At 30.6% G+C, this 25,532-nt stretch overlaps 4 protein-coding genes across 5 annotated transcripts; 2 read left to right on the top strand and 2 right to left on the bottom strand.

Moving 5' to 3' along the window:
* The first annotated feature begins 453 nt into the window (after positions 1–453).
* On the top strand, positions 454–7,298 carry LOC120276398. Its single transcript, XM_039283126.1, has 14 exons — positions 454–543; positions 1,763–1,818; positions 1,959–2,133; positions 2,643–2,744; positions 3,392–3,463; positions 4,371–4,487; positions 4,572–4,649; positions 5,002–5,064; positions 5,164–5,260; positions 5,604–5,682; positions 5,840–6,051; positions 6,207–6,352; positions 6,471–6,593; positions 7,065–7,298. Exons 1-14 carry the CDS (start codon positions 454–456, stop codon positions 7,215–7,217), a joined length of 1,563 nt encoding a protein of 520 aa, XP_039139060.1. The 3' UTR covers positions 7,218–7,298.
* A 3,247-nt stretch (positions 7,299–10,545) lies between these two features.
* On the top strand, positions 10,546–12,330 carry LOC120275765 (GDSL esterase/lipase At3g48460). The gene is given in 2 exon segments (XM_039282458.1): positions 10,546–11,404; positions 11,710–12,330. Coding segments are annotated over 2 exon segments (1,128 nt in total). The 5' UTR covers positions 10,546–10,786; the 3' UTR covers positions 12,220–12,330.
* On the bottom strand, positions 12,245–14,644 carry LOC120275766 (E3 ubiquitin-protein ligase AIRP2-like). Of its 2 annotated transcripts, XR_005541151.1 has the most exons (6): positions 14,360–14,644; positions 14,083–14,245; positions 13,931–13,997; positions 13,588–13,822; positions 13,220–13,498; positions 12,245–12,368 (listed from the first exon to the last, which is right to left on the bottom strand). XR_005541151.1 is itself a non-coding variant. In XM_039282459.1 (5 exons), the coding sequence occupies exons 1-5, from the start codon at positions 14,443–14,445 to the stop codon at positions 13,288–13,290; spliced, it is 762 nt and encodes a 253-aa protein (XP_039138393.1). In that variant the 5' UTR covers positions 14,446–14,644; the 3' UTR covers positions 12,378–13,287. The 2 variants fall into 2 exon arrangements, 1 of the variants encoding a protein (XP_039138393.1); XM_039282459.1 differs by lacking the exon at positions 12,245–12,368 and having other exon boundaries at positions 12,378–13,498.
* A 4,541-nt stretch (positions 14,645–19,185) lies between these two features.
* LOC120275342 (small heat shock protein, chloroplastic-like) lies at positions 19,186–21,429 on the bottom strand. Its single transcript, XM_039281882.1, has 2 exons — positions 21,168–21,429; positions 19,186–19,803 (listed from the first exon to the last, which is right to left on the bottom strand). Exons 1-2 carry the CDS (start codon positions 21,370–21,372, stop codon positions 19,280–19,282), a joined length of 729 nt encoding a protein of 242 aa, XP_039137816.1. The 5' UTR covers positions 21,373–21,429; the 3' UTR covers positions 19,186–19,279.
* Positions 21,430–25,532: the final 4,103 nt, after the last annotated feature.

Below are 25,532 nucleotides of genomic sequence, written 5' to 3'. Positions count from 1 at the left end.
CTTATAGTTATTCTTCTTCTATAAAAAAAAAAGTTTATGGTTTTTTTAACTAAATACATAAGTTATACAGACATGCACAAATAAAAAGTTAATACCTTAACTTAGTATTCTCACTCTAGAAGTTTGAACCTGTTTTTTTAGTAAGAACATAAACACTTTACACAGAGGACCCAATGTTGATAGACAAAAAATCCTATGGTGCAAAATTTCTAAATGGCTAATTAAATGCAAATTTTCTTCATAAATTAATCATAATTATTCTTATTTGAGGGGTATTTATGAAAAAACCCATCAATGGTGTCAAATGAATTGCCCGCCTGGTTTTCCTCTCATCCTCTCCCTCTCTTTCTCTCTCTCTCTCTCTGCAGGGATTCTTCTTTTCACGGTCATGGAGACTTGAGAGCTTGTGCTTGTTCTCTTCTTCTCAAGCTTCGTCCACAAGTAGGAGACCAAATGTGGAACCTACAAGCTATGGATGCGACTCTGGCGGTTGTGAGCAGAGCCTGTACTTGCAGCCCTCTCGCCAATTTCATACAAATCCAGGTGCATTGTCTTTTTCCTGTGATTTATCTCTATATTTTGTTCTATTCTATGTTTTTCACTTTCTTGTTCACCAATCTCTTTTGTTTTGTTTTGTTTTGGAATTGTTTGAGTTTTTAATTGTTCAAAGTTGTGTTTTTTAAGTTATATGTAAAGCATGGCTCCTTTTTTCCTTGTATTTTGTGTTTTGATGCTGCATTTATGTCAATCTTGTGATGCTATAGTTACAGTTTGGCATGGTTTCCAAGCATTTATCAGCTGGATTTGCAGACCAAATTCTAGTTTGGAGAAGGTTGATGCCACCTTTAGCTGGTGTTAGCTTATTGATGGTGCAAGAGCCAAACACAAGGGGAAGCTAGCTTCCTCCTTAATCTAAAGCTATCTCTTTACATGGGGGAAAATGGTGATTAAATTAAATTTGAGGGATGAATTGAATGAACATTAAATATAATTTATGTTCTCATATCGAATTTGATTATCTAAGCTAAACTTCATTTAGTTAAGTGCATCATGTCTAGTTACTTAAATTATATTCTAATTAGTCACAGCGCCATCCTTAATGCATATCTGAACTATATATCAAGACAGGGCAAAATTTTATAAGAGATAGATATAGTAGAAGTATTGAGAAAAGCTTATTTCCTAAAAAGAATGAGACTAGGGTGGCAGGTCCAAGAATGTGCTCTTCTCCCAAAATTCAACCCTTCTCTTCCTGGAAGCTTGCCCCATAATTTCCAACGCATACACCTGTCAGTGGTTGCCTGGAATCTGATGAAAGGGAGGGGTGCAAATGATATCTTATTTGCATTTTCATGAGAGAAGGGTTCTTAGTATCTTATTAAGACAAATGGCTGATTCAAATAAATTTTGGTAAGCTATGGTGATCAACATGTAACAACCATTCTTAAGGTCTTATTCAAGATCCATTGTTGCACAAGTTTATTCATTGCAATAAAGAATAGTCTTACTATATTAGACATACAGTGAGAGATATTCTGCTGTACTTCGGATTATTTCCTTAAATTGATTTTTCAGTCTCCTCCATGTTGTAGTTTAGCAAATAAAATCAAAAGTTTATTACTACAACGTTTGCTCCCCTTAGAAGTTTAAACTAATCAACTATTTTTATTTTTTAATCTTTTTGCAGTCTTCTGCTTGAAAAGTCATTAGCATCTTTCTATTATATAATTAGATAATGGATTTTGCAATTTTTTGATGTCAGGGATGTGTGATTTGTTTACTTCTTGCTACTGGATGGTGTTTTGCTGCCTTTGTCAGGTATTCTGCTGCATATAGATGATTTAGTGCATATTGTGGCCATTTGCAGATTTTTAGAATTCGTGCCCAAGATATTTTAAAATTTAATGCCTTATTTTCCTTTTTCTAATGGGTTGTATATGCATCTCATATTCCCCCAGGAGTAGAGTAATAAGGTGCTTGAAGAAGAAAATTGAAGGTGGCAACTATTTTGCATTTATCTGTCAAGATATCAATAGTCTTGAGCATAGTGCTCAGCTCAACTTGCCAAGAGTTACAGTTATCATGCCTTTAAAGGGCTTTGGAGAGCATAATTTGCAGAACTGGAGAAGTCAGGTTGCCATTTCTACTGAGTTTATTAATAGTCATTTATTTATAACAATAAACAGTCTAACATAAGCGTTCCTCATTCCTCTGCTAATTTTGAGATTATATAAAGAATATCTAGGATATTTTTGACTCCACATATCATACTAAGTGGAATTTGAATGATGGAAATTTTATGAACCATAAGTCTCATCATGAAGCATGTTGAAGTATTAAAAGCATGGAAGAACTAATACACATCATGTATTATAGTATAGTTATTACTTATTATAGGACTAACAGTTGTCTACTTGTTGGCCCCTGGCCAATTAGGACACCACATCAATGGCAATGTTGTGTGGTTTGACCTACAGGTTGTCCTAGCTTTGTTCAATTTAAATTTTCAAATGCATGCATATGAAACATTGAAACTGATGCACATCTTATGTGCCCACACATTTTTAGCTTTCCTTATCAAAAGCAAAGTGTAATTATTCAATTCTTGTCTAAGCTTTCTTTGACAATGTGCTTGTATGCAGATCACCTCTCTTTATGGTGGACCTTTGGAGTTCCTTTTTGTAGTTGAAAGCATTGATGATCCAGCTTACCATGCTATATCTAGCTTAATCTCAGAATTTAAGGTAGGAGAATGCCTTTCCAGTTTTTAATAAAAAAACTTCTCAAGCAAGTACATTGCTATTCATATATTAACCAAGGAGCTAAGATTTTTTTTCTTTCTTCTCTTTTTGTGCTCTTGCAATCTTCACCAATGTATCTTTTTGAATTGTTTTGCTTATAAAATTTCTAGGCACAAAACGTATGGCCCTCCCTTCCCTTGTCACTCTAAAGTGTCACCCTCCACTTGCAAATTCAGTTACCTTGATGTAGGCAGCTCTAAAACAGTTAGATATGACCAAAAGGGCATGCAGATTACTTCACTTTTTCTGAACATCTTCTACAGATTTCTCCAAGTTGAATCTATTTTTTTTAAAATGAAGCTTAGCTTTTGCCACCATCCATGTGTTCTTATTTCTATATTTAATGGAGGTTACTTATAATATCCCACTTTCCATCTATGTAGGCTCCCATGAATATGACTAGCTTTGCATTATGTTTTTTTTTCATTAGTTTCTCTAGAACTTTATTTTTATTTTTATTTTTAAAATAAAAGCAAGCTGCTTGTTTCTTTAGATTATTTGATGAGCACATAATATGTCAGGGTGGAATAGAAGTTTATGTTCAGTGTATTTAATTTCCGTACAATTCCTTTTTTGTTGTTGATTTTCAGGACAACGTTGATGCAAAGATTGTTGTGGCTGGTCTCTCAACAACATGCAGTCAGAAAATTCATAATCAGTTAGTATGTAGAGCATTTATATCTTCTTCTATTCAGCAAAAAATAGATTGTGGTGCTCCTTAAGAGGATTCATTTTAAAGTTTGCATGTAGTGCATCCTCTTTACAACAAAAAACATTGTCTTGCTCTTAGTAATGCTGCAAACAGTCACCTAACTTGTGCCTGTACAACTATGGTCGTGATTAAATCCTTGTCTGAAGTCTGGTTTGACTTATGATATACTTATTTGAATCCACTTGCCTGATGACCAACGATGGGTTTCTCAACATTGTCTATAAATAATAGAATGTAAAAATTTTATATTTGCAATACTGGAACCAAGTCAAAGATCTTTCTAATTAAGAAGTTATAATGGTCTCTTACAAAGTTGTTTTAAAACAAAGGCCTTAGCCTATAACCATTAGACATTCTACAATAAATGGTTCGACAAGGAGATGTTGAGTATTCACGAATGATGCATTGCGTTGCTACTTAGATTTGATATGACAGATTGATAGATGCCCAGTATTTTATTCTTTCTAACCTGTTAGCTCTTATCTTTTTAATTTTATGATGTTGTCAAGAATATGTAATTCTTTGCTTATGCCAAAAATTTTATGAACCTAGTGGATTTTATTTTTGGCTTGTGCAAAATTGAGTGGCATTAAATTTTTTTAAATATTTGTTTTTTAGCTCTTTGTGCAATATATTCCATTTGATTCAGACAATGCATGATCTGTATTTGATGGTATTAGGAAATAAACATTGTTTTTTTCTCATATTTCTGGAATTTGTTGCCCTATTATCTCTACTTGAGAGAAATGATTCCCTTTATTTATGTTGATTTGGCTGGTTTTCCACATGAATGCATTTTGTTAATTGCTTGAATTAATTCTCCTTGTTTGATCTTGATATCCATGAAACCAATGCAGTTTGGTGCTGAGAAAATGCATAAGGGCAGCAAGTATGTGTTATTTCTGGATGATGATGTTAGACTGCATCCTGGATCAGTTGGAGCTCTGACTGCAGAAATGGAGAAAAATCCCGAGGTCTGTTTTATATTTTCTTTCCATGATGCGTCATATTTTAATATAGATGACATTTACTTTCTCATGTTTGTTGAAATGAAACAGATATTTATTCAAACTGGATATCCTCTTGATCTGCCTTCTGGAAGCTTGGGAAGCTATTGCATTTATGAATATCACATGGTAAATAATTATCAGAACAACCTATCTATTCCCCAGCCATTGTCCTTCTGCATATTAATTCAGAATTTGGGCAATTACTTTCCAACAGTTTGTTCTGACTTAAACGAAGAAGCTACTCACACTGCATGAAAGTTGAAGCAAATTTTTAAACATATTCTTTTACAACGACCAATTTGTTGTCTTCTTCTTTTATGTCACACAATTATTGTTGCTACAAAATTTGCCATTGCGAATTCCCGTCTCACAGTAAATATCTAGTTATTCCAACTGACTTAGTAGTACCATTAATACTATTGATGGAATTTATTATTTTTGTCTGAGGTGAATTTATACTCAAGGATAATATTTTCAGCCTTGCTCAATGGGATTTGCAACTGGTGGGAAGACATTTTTCCTATGGGGTGGTTGTATGATGGTACATGGTTCATCATTCATATCACATTTACATTGAACTGCAAAACATGACTAGAATTTTGACACTTTGAGACTTATTATAGTTGTTCCATCCTCTTAGATGCATGCGGATGATTTTAGAAAAGACTCACATGGTGTTGTCAGTGGACTGAGAGATGGTGGGTATTCTGATGACATGACTCTTGCTGCAATTGCTGGTAATTTCTTGGTTCATATGCATGACTTGAAAATGCATTTATTTTTTCATGCTTTAAGTGAAATAGGCAAAAAATAACAGTAATAAAATAAAAAAGGCTTCTCTGAAGAACTCAATTATTCCATCTAAGACTTATGCACATGATGATTGCACGCATCAAATCTGTACATATGGTCCTAACTGTGCATGAACTGCATATGGCAGAGTAGATGTGATCAAGTGACTATTTTTCCCATGCAGATGCATTCTAATGTTTCTAACTAATTTTCTAAAATTATCCAAATGTTATATATCCTAATAATATTCAAGCTGTTCAAGATGCATAACCTACACTTCCTTATCAGGGGAACACAAAAAGCTTATTTTTTCACCACCAGTTGCTGTCTTTCCTCATCCTCTTGCTAGTGACCTAAGCTTTGCAAGGTAATCAAATTTAAATCCAGTATTTCTCATCAGCTCGTCCATAACCATGTCATATTTATTATACTAATCCTGTTCAGATTCCAAATTTACTAATGAAACAAACTTCATCTTGATTGTTAACTGTTCATGCTATCCTCGCAATTCTTCTCTTGTGCAGATATTGGAATTACCTGAGGAAGCAAACTTTTGTTCTCGAATCTTACATTTCAAAGGTTAACTGGCTCATGAATCGAGCATTATTTTCTGTGCACTGCTATCTATCTTGGGCATTTGTTTTACCATATTTCATGGCAAGTTTACACTTTTTGGCGGCGATAAGAGCGCAATTTAGTAACTATCTCTTCGGAGAATCAAATACATTATCTTGTGGTGAGCAAACTACTCTATTCTTGCAAAATTACTAACTGGCCTTAAAGCTACCAATTTTTTTACCTCATCAACTACTTGTACACATGACCTTCAGTAAAGGGGATTAGATTTGGAGTTTTTGATTGGGGATTAAAGTTAAATTGGGTGTTATTCAGGCTTGTCATTGGCTGGCTGCTTGGTAGTTTGCACAGTTATTGCACTTGTCTCAATGTGGAACTTGACAAAGGTGGAAATTCAGTTGTGCAACATGTTATCACCTGAGGGACCAAAAATGTCACTTGATTCCTATAACTGGAGACTTGTATGCATCGTCTTCACATCATTAATTTACTTTGAGTGCCTAAATATTTTTCATTGATAATGCATTCACTATGTATATATATATATATATTAATTTCTTCTTATTGACTTCAAAGCAGGTATTTCTTGCAATGCTCGTAGACAATTTCTTGTACCCCATTTCTGCGATGCGGTCGTACTTCACAAAATATGTAAACTGGTCTGGAGTTCGATACTACTTGAAGGAAGGAAAAATAAGCAAGGTATGCTTTAACATTCTTCGATTCTTAATTGTGTTTCACTCTGTCAAAGTTAAGGTTCTCAATTTTAAGAGGCTTCAATGTTGTTGTCGTGATTGTGCCAAGCATATGCTTTTCTTCATTGAACAGATCAACTAGTTGAATTAGTTTAAGTTCAAGGACATGTTCTTCCTTTGAAGTATAATTCTTGTCAACTGCACTTGTTTCCATCAAACAACAATATTAACTACCGAAAAATATGTACAAATCTTGAGAAACTTGAACACTGACAATTCTTTTTTTTGGTAGCTTCTGATCATGCAATGTCTATACTAAATGTACTAAATAAAACTATGATCAACATACACATTGATGCAAAATCTGAACACTAAAAACCTCTGCAATAATATGATATTCTCCAAATTTCAAGTGACAAACAATGCCATGGTTACCATGAAAAACTAAACTCCATTGATTTTACAAACTATTTTGCAGATTGAAAGACTTAAACAAGATGGTGTGACTTATTCTGATCTTGGAGGAAAACGTTTATACAGTAAACGAGTTTGCATTCCGAAAGTCTCATTTGTTGGATCTTTAGTTAAAAGATTGGTTCGATGGCATAAACCGAAGAAATTTGATAGCTAGAAACCATTAACTCCCACAGAGAGCATATGGCATTCTTTGTGTTTTTATTTTCTTTTTCTTTTCTTGTGCAATTGCTTGTAATCTCCTGGGTCATTTTTGGTCACAATGTACCAAATTCATTCATTTGATTCTTTTGTATAGCTTTTTTTTCTTTCAATTGAATATTGTGTAACCTATTGAACTAATGGCAATTCTTCATTAGATATGTGTTTTTCTTATTTTGGATTGATGAGCAAAGAGTGATGCTTATAAAAATATCATGCTAGTAAATTTATTCAGAGTTTGAACAAGTTTTATCTTGTATTTTGTTGATCGAAAAATAGTGTTTTTTTTTTTTTTGTGAGAGGAAGTTAATTTCTCAATCTCACTTAGCCCTCTCAGCAGGAAAGGGAGCTAATATCTTTTCATAGCAAAGGTGGTGAGTTATTTTTTTCATATATAAAAATATAAACACTTTAATTCTCATAAATTCATCGATAGAATTGTGAGTTAGAATTTTAATTGATTGTTTAAATTATAATAAGGGTTTATAATAAAAAAAATTAATAACAAAATTTATTAGACAGTTACCTTTTTGAGTCATAGTTGAAAGTTAAGGGTTCCACTCGTGAGTGTTTTCTATGCGAAAAAGTCATTGGGATTAATCTATCTATTTTAAACTAATTTATTAATTTATTTATTTCTTTATTAAGTTTTAACCATCCACAAAGTCAAGTGTCTTCATTATTGCAATGATAAAGCAATCAAATTTTATCATTAATCATAAAAATATATAAAGTATGTGAAATTTTTGTTATATATAAAAAATTGCTTGCTTGCTTTTATAGGATATAAAAGCAATTTTTCTTCTTACACACACATATGATAATTATATAAATACATGGTATAAAACCAAAAATTCTCTAAATTTAATGCATCCACACATATATATTATTCAAAATCACTAAAATAGGATACAAATTTCTTTACATTAAAAAAAAAATTGTATACGGCCACCGTCTCTGTAGTAATAAAGTTGTTATTTTATTTTTTAATAAATCAATAAATAATTGAAGACACTCAAATTATAGAACTTGCACTATCTGATATATCTTCTTGTTCAATGCTAAGAACTTGTGCCTCTTTATTTACTTCTTGGCATTTATCAATCCACTCGCTATATCTACAAAAATAAAAAAAAACAATAATTATTATAAAATTATATATATATAATAATTTTTATATAATGGAGATTGAGGGTTGGATTCCTTTTTAATATATGGTTGAGATATTACGAATATGTAAAATGGCTTATCTATATTATTAAAAAATTAAAAAAAATATATGTTGTCATAGAAAATACATAATTATAGAAACTATTAAAAATATCATTTTTTATTTTATTAAAATATCGCATAGCTTTTAATTTAATTTTAGGAGTTTTTCAATGTTTTCTTTTGGTCTATTTGCATTGGATCCCTATATAAAAAATTCATCATACTGAAGAGGTGGATTTAAATCCCACATCATACTGGTGGAAAAGCATGTGTTATAGAGCTGCATTCTTGACATATGGCTCTGCCATTCAAACCAAGGACATGGGCACACTGTCAATAAACAAAAGGTCGTTGCTTATAAAAATCAAAATTAAAATATCGATAAAAAAAAATCAAAATTATGATAAATTAAATAAAGTTAAATGAATCCATGAATATTAACATACATATCAATGGGCTTTGTCAAGTGGTTGACTGTGGTAGAGTATCTCGCTTCACAAAAGACACAGTTAGCCTCCCCATAATGATCTTCCAAATCTCTGAAAATTAATAAAAACATGTGATATATATTTGTTATAATATCATATAACATCATAAAATAAAAATAAAATTCTCTAGTCTAAAACATACATCATAATTCATTATTTTCTAAATTAAATTCATATAAAAAAAATTATATTCGCTCATACCATTATCTTTTTTATAATTAGATAATAATTGATATTGTCACAATAACGGAACAGTTATTGACTCACATATAATTTAATTTTTTCTAAATATATAATTAAAGCTTTAAAAATAAAAAATATATCGATGATTTGTCCACCTTATCAATAAATAGAAAATCACATGCTCAAAACCAATTTAGACACCCAAATACTTTAATAAATAAAAAATCACAGGATCTAAACTAGTTTAGACGTCCAAATACTATAAATCTTATAAAAGTTAGAACTGTGGGAGAAGAATTTTTTTTTTTTTTAATTGACAAAAAACTTGAACTTAAAAGATGGCTTTGTTGGTATAATCGATGATTTTTAGTATCATAAAATATTAAATTATTAATTAATATGAGACTATTAATTATGGAATTAAACTCACATGGAACATCTAACAGCATCATTACTTTCACAAAAAGGGCACTTGAAGATGACATCAAGCTTGGCCACCTTCTTCTTCTTCTTTGAAACTAGTTTGGTCATCCTTGACTTTCTCTTTGCCATGTCTTCTTAATTTATGTTTGGACCTTTTAAATAAAATAAATTAAGAAGAAGATGAAGAAGAAGAGAAAGAGTGGAAATATTTAAGGGATAGCAAAGTTTAATTATGAGGTTTATTAAGTTTTGATTTTGATTAGATTTAGGATTTTAATTCCATTATTACTCATATATATATATATATATATATATATATATATATATATATATATATATATATATATATTATAGATAAGATGATAAAATCAATATATATATTATAGATAAGATGATAAAATCAAGATAAGATAATAAAATATTAAAGATAAGATTAAAATTAAATACGATAACAATATTTTCGAAATTGAATAAAGGTACAGAGGTGGTATGTATTTATTATAACATTAATGATCTATGTATAGAAGATATAATTATTTGAATCAAAATAATGTATTTACCATTTAGATCATAGTTTAGAAATTTTTTATTTTTTATTTTTTTCCCGACTATATTTTGGATTTCTTTAATTTTTTTTTTCTCCCAAAAATATCTCATTTGAAATTTTCTTATAAAATAAATATCTTTAATGTTTTTTATTAAAAAAAAAATTGATGTTTCTTGCATTAAAAAACACTTGATGAAAATATTTCAGGTTGATAAGTCAATAGTGTACCTTAATAAGGATCTATAATTGTCTCCCCTTTAATAAACCCATACCCTTAAGAAAGGACGTTTGTCGTCTATTTGTCGTGTGTATATATATATATATATTAAAAAATTTGACAAAATTTCCCAAATTTAATTAATTTATATATACTTACTCCCTCACATTAAAACAAAATCTATTCACATTATTTTTTCATGTCTCTACTCCAAGTGCTAAAAAAAACACCGAATTGGTTGGTGAATGCCATTAAAAACCTCACAACAATAACCACAACTCCATTAATTCCACCTCCCACACTACCAACTTCCCCAACAACTCTAAAAATTTCTCAAATATAATCCATTTGCAAATTCAAACTTTTTCAAGGGGCCAAAAGTAAAAAACCCCACTCCTTAACCATATAAACGGCCACCCTCACTCCAAAGCTTCTACTGCAACCACAACACAAAAATGGCCTTTACTACTCTTCACACTGTCTTTCTCTTCTTATTCTTCTTCATACTCATTTCATTACCACCTTCATCTTCAGCGAAACTGCCTTTTTCAAAGATCTTCGCCTTTGGAGATTCATATACTGATACTGGCAACACACATTCCAGAACCGGTCCGTACTCTTACGGATACGTCTCAAACCTCCCTTATGGTACCACATTCTTTCATCATTCTACAAACCGATACTCTGATGGCCGTCTTGTTATCGACTTCATTGCCACTAATCTTTCACTCCCTTTCCTATAGCCATACCTTCGCCGGAATTCAGACTTCTCCCATGGTGTCAACTTCGCTGTCGCAGGCTCTACTGCACTTGATCATTCATTTTTTGTCGATAATAATATTACAATAGCCATCACACCACAGTCCCTGCAAACACAACTCGAATGGTTCGCTGAGTATTTAGCGAAGAGTGGATGTCAAGGGAGATCAAAGCAATGCCATGAAAAATTTGAGGATGCATTGTTTTGGATTGGAGAGATTGGAGCTAACGATTATGCTTACAGTTTTGCGTCTTCTGTGTCACCAAATGTCGTTCAAGATCTTGTACTCAAGAATGTCTTCAAATTCTTGGAGGTATTTCTCAAACCTCTTTATCACTTTTTTGCATTTCGTTCTTCTGTTCATTGTAACACAGCAATCAAAGTAATTACTGATAAATTTCTGGTTTCTGAGAGAACCGAACACCTGCCAAACATAATGTTTGTAGATCATGAAAATAAGCAAAAAGATGAAGAGTATAAGTTGTGATACCTTTCTAGTTTCCTGGTCACAAGTACACAATTACCTGCCAACCATAAAAAAAAAAACATTGTTTCATTTCAAATGATGCATAAATTTCAACCAAGTAAACATCTTCACTGAATTTTATCGGTTGACAGATACTGCTATCCAAAGGTGCCAAGTACATAGTGGTGCAAGGATTACCATTAACAGGATGCTTACCTTTAGCATTGGTATTATCTCCACCTGATGATCGAGACAGACTTGGGTGTGCAGCAACTGTAAACAACCAGGCAAACAAGCACAACTTGATCCTTCAATCCAAGATCGAGCAACTAAGGAAACAGTATCCGAAGGCAATCATCTCATATGCTGACTATTTCAATGCTCACCGCACTATAATGAACAAACCGGCCATCTATGGCTTCACAGAGCCATTCAAAGCTTGTTGTGGATCTGGGGGTGGTCCTTATAACTATGACATTTTTGCAACATGTGGATCACCTGAGGTCACTAAAGCTTGCTCAGTCCCTTCGAAGTTTGTGAATTGGGATGGTGTTCACCTAACCGAAGCACTTTATAAGGTTGTAGCGGACATGTTCCTTCACGGTGGTTATTGTCATCCACCATTCGATGTTTTGTTGAAGCATAAGTTACAAGGAAGCTAAATTAGTGGTACTTATAGTAGGTGGACTAGTATGGTTTTAATTGTAGTGGTAGCTTAAGTAATATGAGCTTTATATCAATATGATAATGAACCGAAATACAGTTTAAAACTCTGCAACGCTCCACAGTTCAAAGTTCAAACCGACCATTCCTAATAATGATGATTTCTATCAAATACAGAAAAGAAGGAACAATAATTAAGCAGAAAATAAGTGGAAGAATAATAATTTTCTACTGATTTTGCATCTTAAATCATGATCACAGAATAGCAATTGAAGGAGATTATTTCTCACAGTTTGTAAACATTTATAAACAGGATTCATTTCTTAAAAACAACAACATATGAAGAGTATTTAATAACTCAAATTACGGCCTAGAATACAAACCTAAACCAATAAGAACATAGTAATTATCATGGTTTCCCGTTAAGGATCAAGGAAACATAATCCATGATCAAGTGAATTTCTAACAAAACAAAATGCAAGAACAAATGTTTCTTTGATTAAGATTAAATTTTGAAAACTCACATTCAACAAACTTGTAAGGAAATGCTATGCTCCATGCTATCAGAAGTGTCATTCATTGATGATCCCCCTTTTTACTATCATCAGAACAATTATAGATTAATTGGATCAAAGCTTTCTGTTAACTCGCAAAACCGTCTTAATGGTACTTTTGTACGTATTGAAGCAACTAGCTCCGTGTCTTGAATTGAATTTCATATGTCAAATAAAGCAGACAAAGCAGGTAAAGTCAAACCAAAAATCAACACACAAGGTTTCAGATAAGAATAAGATTCAATTTCTTCTTTCTTGTTCTTTTTCTTTTTTTTTTTTTGTATTTTATAAACGCCAAAAAGAGGCATTAGACAATGTATGAACATCATAAACTTCTGTCAATTGACATGGTTATGGAAACCAGAACATAAATTTCAGGAATTCAGATTCCATTTGGCAACTCATTGACAAATTGACATGGAGAAACAAAGGAACTTTTCCTTACCGGACTCTATCTACAAGAGATGGTCGGCTTTCATGGAAGCTGTACACCAGTCTCATTATTCCCATCAATCAGATTAAGTAATCATAATACACCAAGAAAAGGCTGTCTGGAACTCTCAGTGGCAAGCTATCAATGTACCGATAGAAGCGTTTAACGTTCTCCTTTTCCAAACTTGTAGTATCAATCACATCACCATGACTAGTGAGCACCCACAAATCCCTCGATCGAACTCTTTTCAAGCTTCCCCGACAAAAAGGGCAAGACTGAGATCGTATATTCCTGCAATTCATAATTCCAACAGAAATCAATAATACAATTCAAGCATCTACAATGAAACAATCTATAACTGAGTGTTAAAAAAACATCACCAGTCTCTATAACAGTTTATGCACATTGCATGGTTGCAATTCGGCAAGACCATTTTAGTACAAGCCTCCATACAAATTCCACATTCATCATCTCTCTCAGAATCCATATCAAGAATTTTCCTCCATTCTTCCATTCTCTTCCTGCCAATCATCTCATTTCCTCTCAGCCTCTCTTTAATATCACCCTTCTCAACCAAATTACTTTCAAGTTGTTGAAGAGATGGATATATGACAGCTACAATTTGTTCAAAAACACATGCATAAGAATTCAGTATCACTTCAACCATAAAACTTTGCACAGTTAAATTGAAATCTAAAATGAAAGAGTTTCCAAGAAATTAACCATAGAACTCTTTAAGACTTGCCCTCCTTTCATATGACGACACACTCGAGTCCTCATCGAAATATACCTATCAACAAGAAGAAAATTTATTCATAAAACATCACAAAGCAAAACAAGTTTTTGATTTGATGAAAAGGACAAGCAAAGCAAACCTTGTAAACAAGAACTTGGAGAAGGCCCAAATAACTAGGAAGAGAATAACCACAACCACAACCCATCCAATTCATGAGAAACAGGAAGATTGGGGCTAAAGGACTATAAGACAACTTCATCTGAATGCAAGAACCTCCATAAGCCCTCCTCACAGCATCAGCCCTAAACAAAAAAAACACACATACCAAAATCACACACAAATTAACCATTTGTTCATCACCACAATCAAAACTTTCAAGCAAAAACATAGAAATATTAAAAGTATTGAAAGATTACAGTGTGTTGGCATGGTGTATATCAGCCTCAAGAGCTTTGAGAGTCCCTCTGAAGGATGGTGCCCTAATGAGCTGGTTCTGAAACATGTGCTCCACAGATTAACCAAAACCAAAAACCAAAAAACAATCAAGAATCAGATAGAAAGCAAAACTAAACAAAGTGTGGTGAACAAAGAGAAGGAAGAAACTGAAGAAGGAAGTTTGGAAGTCTATCCAAAAGACAATATCTATAAGAATCTGTCCAGTTCAATGTTTTAGTGGTGTTTTGAATGAGTCTTGTGGTGGTGTGTTGTGTTGCACAAAGCAAGTTATTTGTTTTTATTTATTTATTTTAAAGATTGAGGGAGGTGGGGCCCAGACATGGATGATGGGCCCCAGTTGTGGATGGTGGTGGGGGAAGAAAAATTAGGAAAGTGCTGCTAATAATCAACATCATCAATGATCTCAAACCATGCCTCCAAATAAATAAATAAATAAATAAATATTTATTTATTTATTATGAAATCTTTTTTTACTTAATGGTTTGTTATTTTAAAATTCTGATAATCATAATTTATGTAAAAATGATTTTTATTAGTAAAACAAAGCCGGCCTGCTTGACTCAATAATCTTTGACTGCAAGGTAGTGGGTGGTATTTACCTGGAGTCATCTTTTCAAATTTTTTTTTAACATTTAATAATTAATTTTAAATTTTCATTAATGTTATTAAGAATTATTTATTGTTAATTAAAAAAATTAAGATTAAATTGTAATATATATATATATATAGATATTCACAAATGACAAAACAAAAAATAAGCCAGTACAGAGATACATCAATTATGATAGCTTAACTGACCCCTAAGGTAACTCCCGCTATAAAAAAAACGAGAGATATTCTTCACACAGAACTCAGGGGATTTAAGAAGTGAATTGTAACCTGAAAAACTCGAACTCAAGGTATTTCAATCATAAACATCAGTAATTACCCATGAGTTAGCCATGATTCACAAAATATTTAATTTCAATTAAAATTATAAATAAATTTGAGTCTCCCAACCTATCAACCTCACATAAAAGTATTTGCTCCAATTGCTTAATTAAATTTTGATGAGGAAACCATGAGACATTGGATATGTGTTTTCTTAGCACATGTGAAGAAGACTTACATTAAATGAGATAGAATTGGGATTTGGGTCTTTTATTATTTGTGTTTTAAAAATTAATAATTTTTTATTATCATCTAATTAATAACCATAGTTCAAGTTTGAACATGATCTATGTTCTTGAACTAAATTTTTTTTTTTTATCCTTTAAATATTAATTGGAGTTTCTTTGACTAAATTAATTTATCATTGGTGAAGAATAGGTGGGGGGTTGTAGTCATTAACTACTCTTGTTTGGTGGCTAATAAAGGATGCATCCATTATTTAGTTTATATATATATATATATATATAAAGGAATTTGTGGGGTTGTTTATCCTCGGCGGACCTTGTTAGGGTTAGGCCCGTCAAAATATAGGATCATAAATTAATTTTATTTTAACATCTTGAGGTGATTGCAAATTCATAGTTTCAATTAAAAGACAAACCCTTTTATGTTATTCTTTTTAGGTGAACTTTTTTATGTTAATTATCTTAGATAATTTTATGAAAACATCTTGTTAAGAAGTGCAACAAGATAAAACAATAAATATTTCATAAAATATATATAAATTATTGATAAATTTTTGTGTTTGGTTATTTTTTTTATATATAATTAAGAGTAGACGGGGAAGACTTTGACTATTATTTTATTTGTCTTGGATTTTTTTTTTTTTTCAATTTTCTCATAAAAGACCATAATACACTAAAAAAAATATTTTGACATTTCTTGGCAAGAGTGCAATGGGCCGTGTTTTAATGTTTTTTTGACCAATTGACTTTTTTATAATTTTTTTTCTAGATTTCATCCTAAATAAGACATGTTTTATTGATTTTTGACAGTTTAACTTTTAAGAATCATTTTCTAAATTTTATCTCAAGAGTGTAATTTAATTCATACTATTGATTTATTTGAGCTTGATTTCCCATCTTTAAAGTTTGCATTTTAATTTATATATATATATATATATATATATAAATCTTCTTCACTCGATATGTTCAAATCTAAACCAGTTCATATTATTGAGTTTTAATTCATTATAATGATTTGATAAAAAATGTGGTAACTCAAAAGGGTAGGGAATTCCATGAGGATAGCAAAAGGTTGGAGCATGCAATTTAAAATGTTAGTTCAAGGGACAACTTTAAGATGGATAGTTGCACATTAAAGGATGTACTCCATGAGCCATCTTAAGACAAAGTGTTTTGACAATATAATCACCTGTTTTCATAGGTTAACTTTAAGATGAGCATAACACCTCAAAAGCTAAACTCCACAAACCAACTTTAAATTTTTTTAACATAATCTCCACCGCTCATTCACTATTTAATCTTGCACTTGATTAAGATAGATCATACCATGGAGTTCACTTTTAAGCCTTAAAATTCTCTCTTGTTCCCAAGCTAGTCAAAATCCCTTTGGGTCCAGACAACTACTAAATAGCTTAGTAAAGCCACCAAAAATAGTAGGTAAATTGTGTAAAATCAAATCTTTTGTGTCATATTACTGTACAAATATCGATACTGTTTGCCCACTGTTTATTGGGTCGCTTATGGAAAAAGTCGTATTCTCCACCTTTCTAAAATTGTAAGACAGAAGAGATTTATCATTGTGGAATTATGATCATTGAGATATCATCTTGGATGCATATGACAAACTCTAATTGACCCGTGTGTTAGTCTACCCCACATGATAAATCTCTAAAAAAAGGTTGTTAAACCACTATAATAATTGCACCACTATACTTGTCTGTTCTTTTTGATACCCTATTATGAGACGGAGTTTATCGCCTTTGAAAAAAAAAAAAAAATCTGACCTCTTCTATTATTTCAATTTTTTTGGTATTATTTTGAATTTTATAAAAAATGTTTTTTTTTTCGGTTAGATTTCTTAGTTATGTCAAATTTTAACTTAAATCCATTTACATTTGATGTACTAGTGCTATCCTGAATCTACTAGGATTTAATTTAAATATAAATCCAATATAACCATCAATCAATTCATAAAAAATGTCTGGTTCAAACAGAATTCTTCTTTTTGGTTTGCTAATATAAAATATTGTTTAGTTGATAGCACCCAATCTTAATTAATGATTATAACTTATAAAACAAAAAAATAAATAAACAAATAATACATAAATCATCTTGCTTCTTTTCTTTAATTTGCTTCTCCCAATTATTTTGTTCATCCAACTAAGCATGCAATCAATGCATCAAATTCAATCACACACCACTAAAAAAAAATATAAAATAAAATAAAGGTTAATAAAGTTGTTTTTAAGATTTCATAATATTTCAAGGTTGACAAAATTGACAAGCCCAACCAAAACACAACTCATGGGACATGAAAGTCAAATAAAGCTTAAATTTTATAAATATAGATCAACAAAAAGATTAGGAAGAGAGAAACAAAGCAGTAGTTTTCAACAACTCTAATTAATATGAAGCCTTGCTTTGTCTAGGTTGGAGTATTTCTATTTTGGACCCCTACTTAATTATTATTAGATAATTATGTTTTGGCACACTTAAATAATGGAATAATTAGGTTGATTGGATGGTGTGCCTACTTAACGAATATAATATTTATAAATATTTCAAGATGTTTTTATCACATAACCATAAAAAAAATATATATATATTAATATATCTCTAAAAAAAATTATATTTACTTATATAGCCACCTAATAAAATAAACTTAAAAAATTATAGAGATATTGAAATATCATAATAATGATATAATTTACCTTTTTTATACATATTATTAAACCAAAAACTAAACAAACAAATCATTATAATGAATACAATTACCATCACAATAGTTGAGCGGTTAACACTACGAAAAATTTAAAATTCAAATAAAATTTAAATAAAGTCCAAAATTTAAGTAAAATTTAAATAGAATGTTTTTCGCAGTTTATCCACCTCATAAAAATAATAATAATAATCAATATATTTTTTCTAATATATATTTGAATCATGTAGGCCAACTTCAAAGAAATTGTTTGATTAGAGAACTAAATAATTTTTATGATGATAAATCCATGATTTGTTTATTAATTTAAAAATTAAAAAAAAAAAACATGAGATTGAAGCTTGAAAGAAAAATATTGCCACCAATATGTGACTTTGGACAGCTAATTAGGTAGTACTTTATATTCATTTTAGTATTTATTCTTATTTGTTTTTAAAGTAACTTCATGTGACATTGATGACCTTATCCATATTGATAAATACAAACTTTTTTTAATTAATATAATGATTAATCAAAAGACTTTGTTTTAGCTTAATTGGTTAATTGTCATTTTATCAAGATATTAGCATCATATCCTCATAATTATTTTATTTTAAAATATATATATATATAATAACTAGCTCATTCCTCTTTAAATAAAAAAAAATGTAATCTGATATGCTAGTAATATAAGAAATATATAAATAAAATTTAAAACAAGTTATATCCTTTATAAAATTAAATACAATATTTATACAACCTCATTGATCACCACTCATATGGCCTACATAACAATAAAAACTGTTAATCATAAATTTATGTCTACCTTTTTTCCCCCAAACATGAAGAAATAAAAATAATCCCTCCTTCCCACTGTTTGTAAAACTCAAATCAAGTCCTAATCCTCTGTGTTTTGTACTATTTTGAGTAATACATCCAACTTTTTTTCAAAACACATCAACTCACTTACCACTTAAAAAAGAAAATCACCATTGGTTGAAGAAAAGAGAGAATAATAGTTACAATTCCTCAAACATTTTCCTCAATACAAAACATAATAATATGCATCACAGGACAGGAATATCAAAAACATTACTAGAAGACAAAGATTTAGGAATAGTAACATAAAGCACACCATCCTTGACCTCAGCCTTTATCTTCTCCACATCAACACTCTCTGGCAATGCTATCCTACTATTATACTTTCCAAAACTCCTTGCTGGCCATTCATCATTATGATCATCATCATTTTCATCACCATTAATAATCTTCTTCTCAGCCTTGATGACAAGCATTTTCTCTTCCACAAAGAGTTGAACATCATTCTTTGACATGCCAGGCATGTCAAACCTCAGCTTGTACTCTCTTTCTTGTTCTTTGATCTCCCATGGTGTTCTCCCTCTCCTGTAAATCATCATGTCTTGATTCATCATTGGTTGTGAGCTCATCATGGATGATAAAGCTGAAGCTCCATTGTTGTTGTTGTTGTTGTTGTTGTATGATATTGAGGAAGAAGGGTCCTCCATTATTCTCTCCATTGTTTCCAACATTTGGTTTATTGTTCTTGCTGTTGGGAATCTATCCCATAGTCCTGTAATCATCATCATCATGCATATTCAATATTCACTAATTTGAGAAGATTTGTCAATGCTCAAAATTAATTAAGTAAAACATATATATCATTTTAATTTCAAAAAGTTAACACTGACTTGTTTACTCAAAATTAAAATCATTTTTTATTAATTTTAAGAGTTAATTTTTTTTTTTTAACTCAGAATTAAATGAAGAATCTACATTTAACACCAAATTCAAGTTTTAGCAGATTAAAATTACTGAACATAGATCACCAAGTGATTAGTATTTCATCATGCAATAAAATAATTAATATTTCATCGTCTAATTCAAAAATTTAACAATAAAAATATACCACTATATTATTTAATATTTTAAAAAAAACTAAACATAACTAAATACAAATTAAATATATTATCTTTCACTGATTAAACTCAAATACTCAAACTATAAATTCTAGCCAAGACCATAACAACACCATAAGGCAAGTGTGCATTTGAAACAATAACCCATACACATACGTGGTTGATAAAAGTTAAATAATAACTTACGCGTGATATACATACTACCATATATGTACTTACATGCTTTATAAAATAAAAAATTATTAATTTTAATAACTTCTGTAATATGTGCTAATCTATTTTAACTAATTAAATAAATCAAACTCTAAATAATATTAACTGCAACCCAAACATATTAAGCTTATTTAGTCTCAAATCATCATGAGAAATCTGAGTCTTATATATTCACATGCATATATCAAAAATTAACTAGTCTACATAATCCATAAAATAATCGAATATAATGAACATAACTTGAGCCACACAAGTAAAGGTGGGCACGGTCGTCCGACAACCCGGCCCGGCCCAATGACTCAGCGGGCCAGACCAACGAACCGTAACCGACCCGTCATGGAGACGGGCCGGTTACGGGTTTTGCTTGCCCCAATCCGTGACCCACCGGGTCAACCCGTTGGGTCAGACCCGGCTTAAAACCGGGTTGCAACCTGACCCGGCCCGCCGGGCCCATCCTTTTTAAAATTTTCTGAATTTTTTATTATTTTTTTTCTGAATTTTTTGAATTTTTTAATTTTTTTAATCGGGTGGACCAACCTGGTCCGGCCCGCCGACCCATCCACCGGGTCGGGTTCGATGACCCGGTCCGATTCAGTGGGCTGGTGAACCTCAACCCGGCGGATCGGGCCTGCCGGGCCGATTAATCGGCCCGTGCCCACCTCTACACACAAGGGACACCAATAACTTTATTGATAGCTATTTATACTCAAGTAAATAATCACTAAGACTAATTTTCAACTAAATATAAAAACAAGAACAGAGGAATAAAAGTTAGAGATAAATAAATATATATATATATATATACCAATAGGTGAAGAAGGAGCAACCCATCTCCTCTGTTGCTGAGGTTGCTTGCTTCCTCTTTGCAAGTGATCAAGGTTATCTTTTCCTGATGATTCACTACTCTTCATACACTTCACAAACCTGGATGATAATAACTTCTTGTTCCTCTTTGAATACAAGCATGGGATTGAAAGACTGGTGCTAATGTTAGAAACACAAGTAGCCATTGATTGATATATGATAATTTTCTCTGTATTCTTAACTCTTAAGCCATTTGAAGAAGTTTGGTGTTATATTTATAGAGAATGAGAATGGAAGAGTATAGATAATTCTGGAGTTTTTGAGCATGGACTTATCTGTTTGTTTGAGTTGGTTCCAGATCTCTCCAGTGTTTTCCTCTTTTGATTTTTCTCATTCCCTTTGTATTTGTAATATACTTTTGACCCACTTGAGAATCACTTTGGCCCAACCCAAAAGGCTCAAAAAGGTCCAGTGTCAATTATCAAACAAAACATTTAATTTTTATTTTGTTTTATTTTATAAAGAAATCTTGAGTTTTTATTTTTTATTTTTCACCATTATGAGTCTATTGGCACTGAGTTTTTTTACATAAAATATTTGCTTTTAGAGCACCCGAGATTAAATGTTAAAACTCACATAAAGTGAGGGTACAAATGTGTTGAGATATTAACTCTACGTCTGTGCATGTCTCTGACTTCCCTTATATGAGAGACACACATCATCTATTTGTCCAAAAAAGTTTTTTAGTACCTTTTAATGTTTTAATAGTTTATGGGTGATAAATATATTTAATTTTTAATTTTTAATTTTTTTACATAAAAAAATTGTTTATTTATTTATTTTCTTAAAAATACAAAATTATTTATGAGTGGTTTATTGATAAATATGGATAAATTATTCTAATTTCAACATGAAATTTTTATATCCAATTTTTTTTTTACTTTTACATAAGAGTTGATTTTGGGATAAATCAACTGTAATTTTATCTGATCTAATAAATCCAAAATATCTTATTCATTCACCCAACACACTCTTATCATGAGATATTACATAATTGTTATTATGCATGAATTATAAAATATAATTGTTGGAGTGATTTATTTCAAACCAAATCCATGCTAAAAAATAACTATTTCTATGTTCATTGTTCATGGAACATTAATTGACTGTTGGTCTTCCAACATTCATTACCTCTTTTTTTCATTCACTCTGTACTTTTTCACTGACCACCAAACTCACTCAGTACATTAATAATAACTATTAACCCAAGTACACTTTGCAAATCTTTTTTGTTCTTTTAGCCTTTCAATTAATGCACAAACATAATGACTTAATTAAATTAAAATAATAATAAATTGATTACTCAAAAGTCTAGTGTCAATAACTTAATCCAAATTAATTAGCTCTGATCAAACTTCAACTTTGGAAAAAAAAGAAAGAAAGTTAAATTCAAATAATCAAGATCCAACTTAGATTAGTGGTATAAGATAAATAGGCAATTGAATCCAAACTACAGCCAATTTATGTATTTCAATCTTCATTCAGAGTACATGATCTTCTCATTTATATGGTACAAATATTAATAATGTAAGATCTAAAAATTTATGAAGTTTGGTGTCTATGCACATCCACTTTTATTCGTATACCTAAATTTACCTTTTTTAAGAAAATTTGATTTGATTTTTGATTTTTAAGCACAACTCAAGTAATAGTTATACTTTTCACAACAAAATCACATAACATCAACCTTGGCATTAAATCTTTTTAAATATTATTTATGTCGGACTCAGGAATTTGGTCCAGCTTGGGATTCATAGCCCAACCACGCCCCTCTTCTTAATCCAACCATAACTCCATCCTGAGGTTCCCTTTCCTCAGCCCAAGCTTAAACTTTGTCGAACGAAGTTTTTCCAAGATTTTTTGGCTAGCCAACTCTGGCTTTAGCTTGGGGTTACCAACCATGTGGGCCGCCCCTGACGGTGTGAACCACCACATCACATTATAAGTAATAAAATTATAAATTTGTATAAAATTTATTTTATATACATTTTCAAGAAAGTGAAGTTTAAAAAAAAAAAAAAATACCCACAACTGTTGATTCAAATATTGGAGCATTCACTAAAAGGGTCTAACTAAAAATAACAATAATAACTTTATGTTAAGAAAATTCAAAACAAATGATAATATTTTTTAAACTACTCATTTTTATTAACTAAGTAAAAACACATATACTTTGGTCTTTCATTTATTTTAATCTTTTTAATCAACAATACTAATTTTGAATATAATCACTACGTCTTAAACTACTTCCCGTATTAAGTTTTGTTTTCCTTCACATTTTAATACTATTTTTTAAAAAATTAATTAATAAATTTTTTTAATAGCATGAATAACACTTCAATCAATATTATAAAAGTTATAAAAGAAGGTTAATCTTTTGACCTCTTATTTGGTTAATTAAAAAGTTGCTATTCTTCCAATGTAAATGTGATTAAAAAAATGAAAAAAAAAAATTTCTCAAGGGTGAATATAAAGTATAAACATCAATTCCAAAGAATCACAACATGGCATACAAATAAAAAATATATATACTATTTATATATATATATATATAAAGTGGGGTCCACAACAAGCACTCTTTAGCAAGATTCCTTGATGGTTTTTGATGGACGAATCCGAGCCGTCGATTCATTGACCGTTTGAAAAAGGCAAGCCTAAACAATAGTGGACCCCACTACAACGATTCCGTAACCAACGATGCATCCACGAGTTAACCACGATCACCGGCTTCGGCTTCGGCTTCGGCTTCGGCTTCGCTCACGCGCCTAATTTAGTCCTTTTCTTTTTATTTTATTTTTTCCAAATATAAAAATAATAAATTGATTTTTCTTAGCTTAATTTCAGACAAAACCTTAAAACTTTGCGCCCCCAGTCAAACAACTCATAACCTTAAAAATCTAAAATTAAATTAAAATGTATTAAACAAATTAAATGGTGGTCAATGATATCATCAATCTTTTTTTTTTAATAATAGACGACAAGCATATTTTTTTATGAATATAAATAGTACTAAACAGTACTGGAACTCGGATGTACAGTATATTTACAGTATGAGAATAGTATAGGGACCCCGGGTGAATAGTGAATGAACTGTACGGGGAACAGTACTGTTGGATGAGAGATTTGAACCCATGACCTCTCCCTTAGACTTTGATGTCATACCATTAGGCCATCCAATGGTTGACATCAATCTCAAAACACACAATAACATGACAATACTAAAAATAATATTATATATTTAAAATAAAATTAAAAATAGATAATTGGTAATTACACATCTAAACAGTAAGTTTGTACTGAATTTGAAAACAAATGCTTAGTTGAATTTTTAAAAAATCACTACAAGCTTATTTTTTAGAAAACAAGTACAAATCAGGTTTAACATATGTGATTGATCAAATTACTGTTATGATAATCATCAGATCAAAATACTATGCATCATAAATTGTATTATTAGCATTGTTTTACAATCACTGTTGAGTTGGTTATTCATCGAAATGGATGATTTCAAATCCATAAAATTTTTATTTAGGAACATAGTAGAAAACTCATCCTCTTTTAATATAACCTATTGTCTTTTATTTATTTATAAATTTTATCAATTTCTAAAATAGATGAACTAATGGAATTCAATTCACTTTAATATAAATTTCTTTACTTATTTTGTTATAGTTTTTTTTTAAAATATAAATCTATTAGATAGTGGGATTTATGAGGGGCAAGGGGAATATTAATCCTTAAGCTAAATATTTTTCGTTATTTTAATATAATTTATTACGCAGAGATATGAAAGTGTATAATCAGTAATGCAAAAAGGAAGGGAAGTGTGATTTTAATGTATAAAAATGATGAATAACCTGTGATGTTTTCTATAATCAATGCATGTATTAATATTTATTATACACAAGCTAAATAAAGCCTTTTTTTTATTATCCTTCCTTTTATTTGTAGTGTTAATTAATTCTATAAATAGAAATGTATATGGGCCATGAATTAAATATATCTACTCCATTTTTGGTCATCAAATAAATAGAATTAATTAAATACAGCCAATGTAGTCCTTTTTCATCATTTTTAAAAAAAATTATAGATCAAATTAATCCATATTTAAGTTTAAGTGAATAACCAAAATTCACACATATGCACCTATAAATCTTCTATTATTATTAGTTTTTATTTTTATATTTTTATTTTTGCTAATGAGATTAGTTCAAATAGTAGATATTTAAGTTATTTCAGGTTCGAATCCGTTTATATATATAAAACATCTTGTCAAGAGAAGCCTTTTCTTTTTAGATATCTGTGT

Source organism: Dioscorea cayenensis, chromosome 14, assembly GCF_009730915.1.
Source record: "Dioscorea cayenensis subsp. rotundata cultivar TDr96_F1 chromosome 14, TDr96_F1_v2_PseudoChromosome.rev07_lg8_w22 25.fasta, whole genome shotgun sequence".
NCBI lineage: Eukaryota > Viridiplantae > Streptophyta > Magnoliopsida > Dioscoreales > Dioscoreaceae > Dioscorea > Dioscorea cayenensis.
This window is presented reverse-complemented; position numbering and strand designations above follow the sequence as displayed.

Bases quoted from the DNA above. Each gene is read 5' to 3' on its own strand.
- LOC120275766 (XM_039282459.1), bottom strand. From the start codon at position 14,445: ATGTTTCAGAACCAGCTCATTAGGGCACCATCCTTCAGAGGGACTCTC. The intron at 13,998-14,082 runs GTTTGCTTTGCT...TCTTGTTGATAG, and splicing joins TCCAAGTTCTTGTTTACAAG to GTATATTTCGATGAGGACTC. The intron at 13,499-13,587 runs GTGATGTTTTTT...TATGAATTGCAG, and splicing joins ATAAACTGTTATAGAGACTG to GAATATACGATCTCAGTCTT.
- LOC120276398 (XM_039283126.1), top strand. From the start codon at position 454: ATGTGGAACCTACAAGCTATGGATGCGACTCTGGCGGTTGTGAGCAGA. The intron at 2,134-2,642 runs GTTGCCATTTCT...GCTTGTATGCAG, and splicing joins TGCAGAACTGGAGAAGTCAG to ATCACCTCTCTTTATGGTGG. The intron at 5,065-5,163 runs GTACATGGTTCA...CCATCCTCTTAG, and splicing joins TATGGGGTGGTTGTATGATG to ATGCATGCGGATGATTTTAG.
- LOC120275342 (XM_039281882.1), bottom strand. From the start codon at position 21,372: ATGGCTACTTGTGTTTCTAACATTAGCACCAGTCTTTCAATCCCATGC. The intron at 19,804-21,167 runs GTATATATATAT...TGATGATTACAG, and splicing joins TGCTCCTTCTTCACCTATTG to GACTATGGGATAGATTCCCA.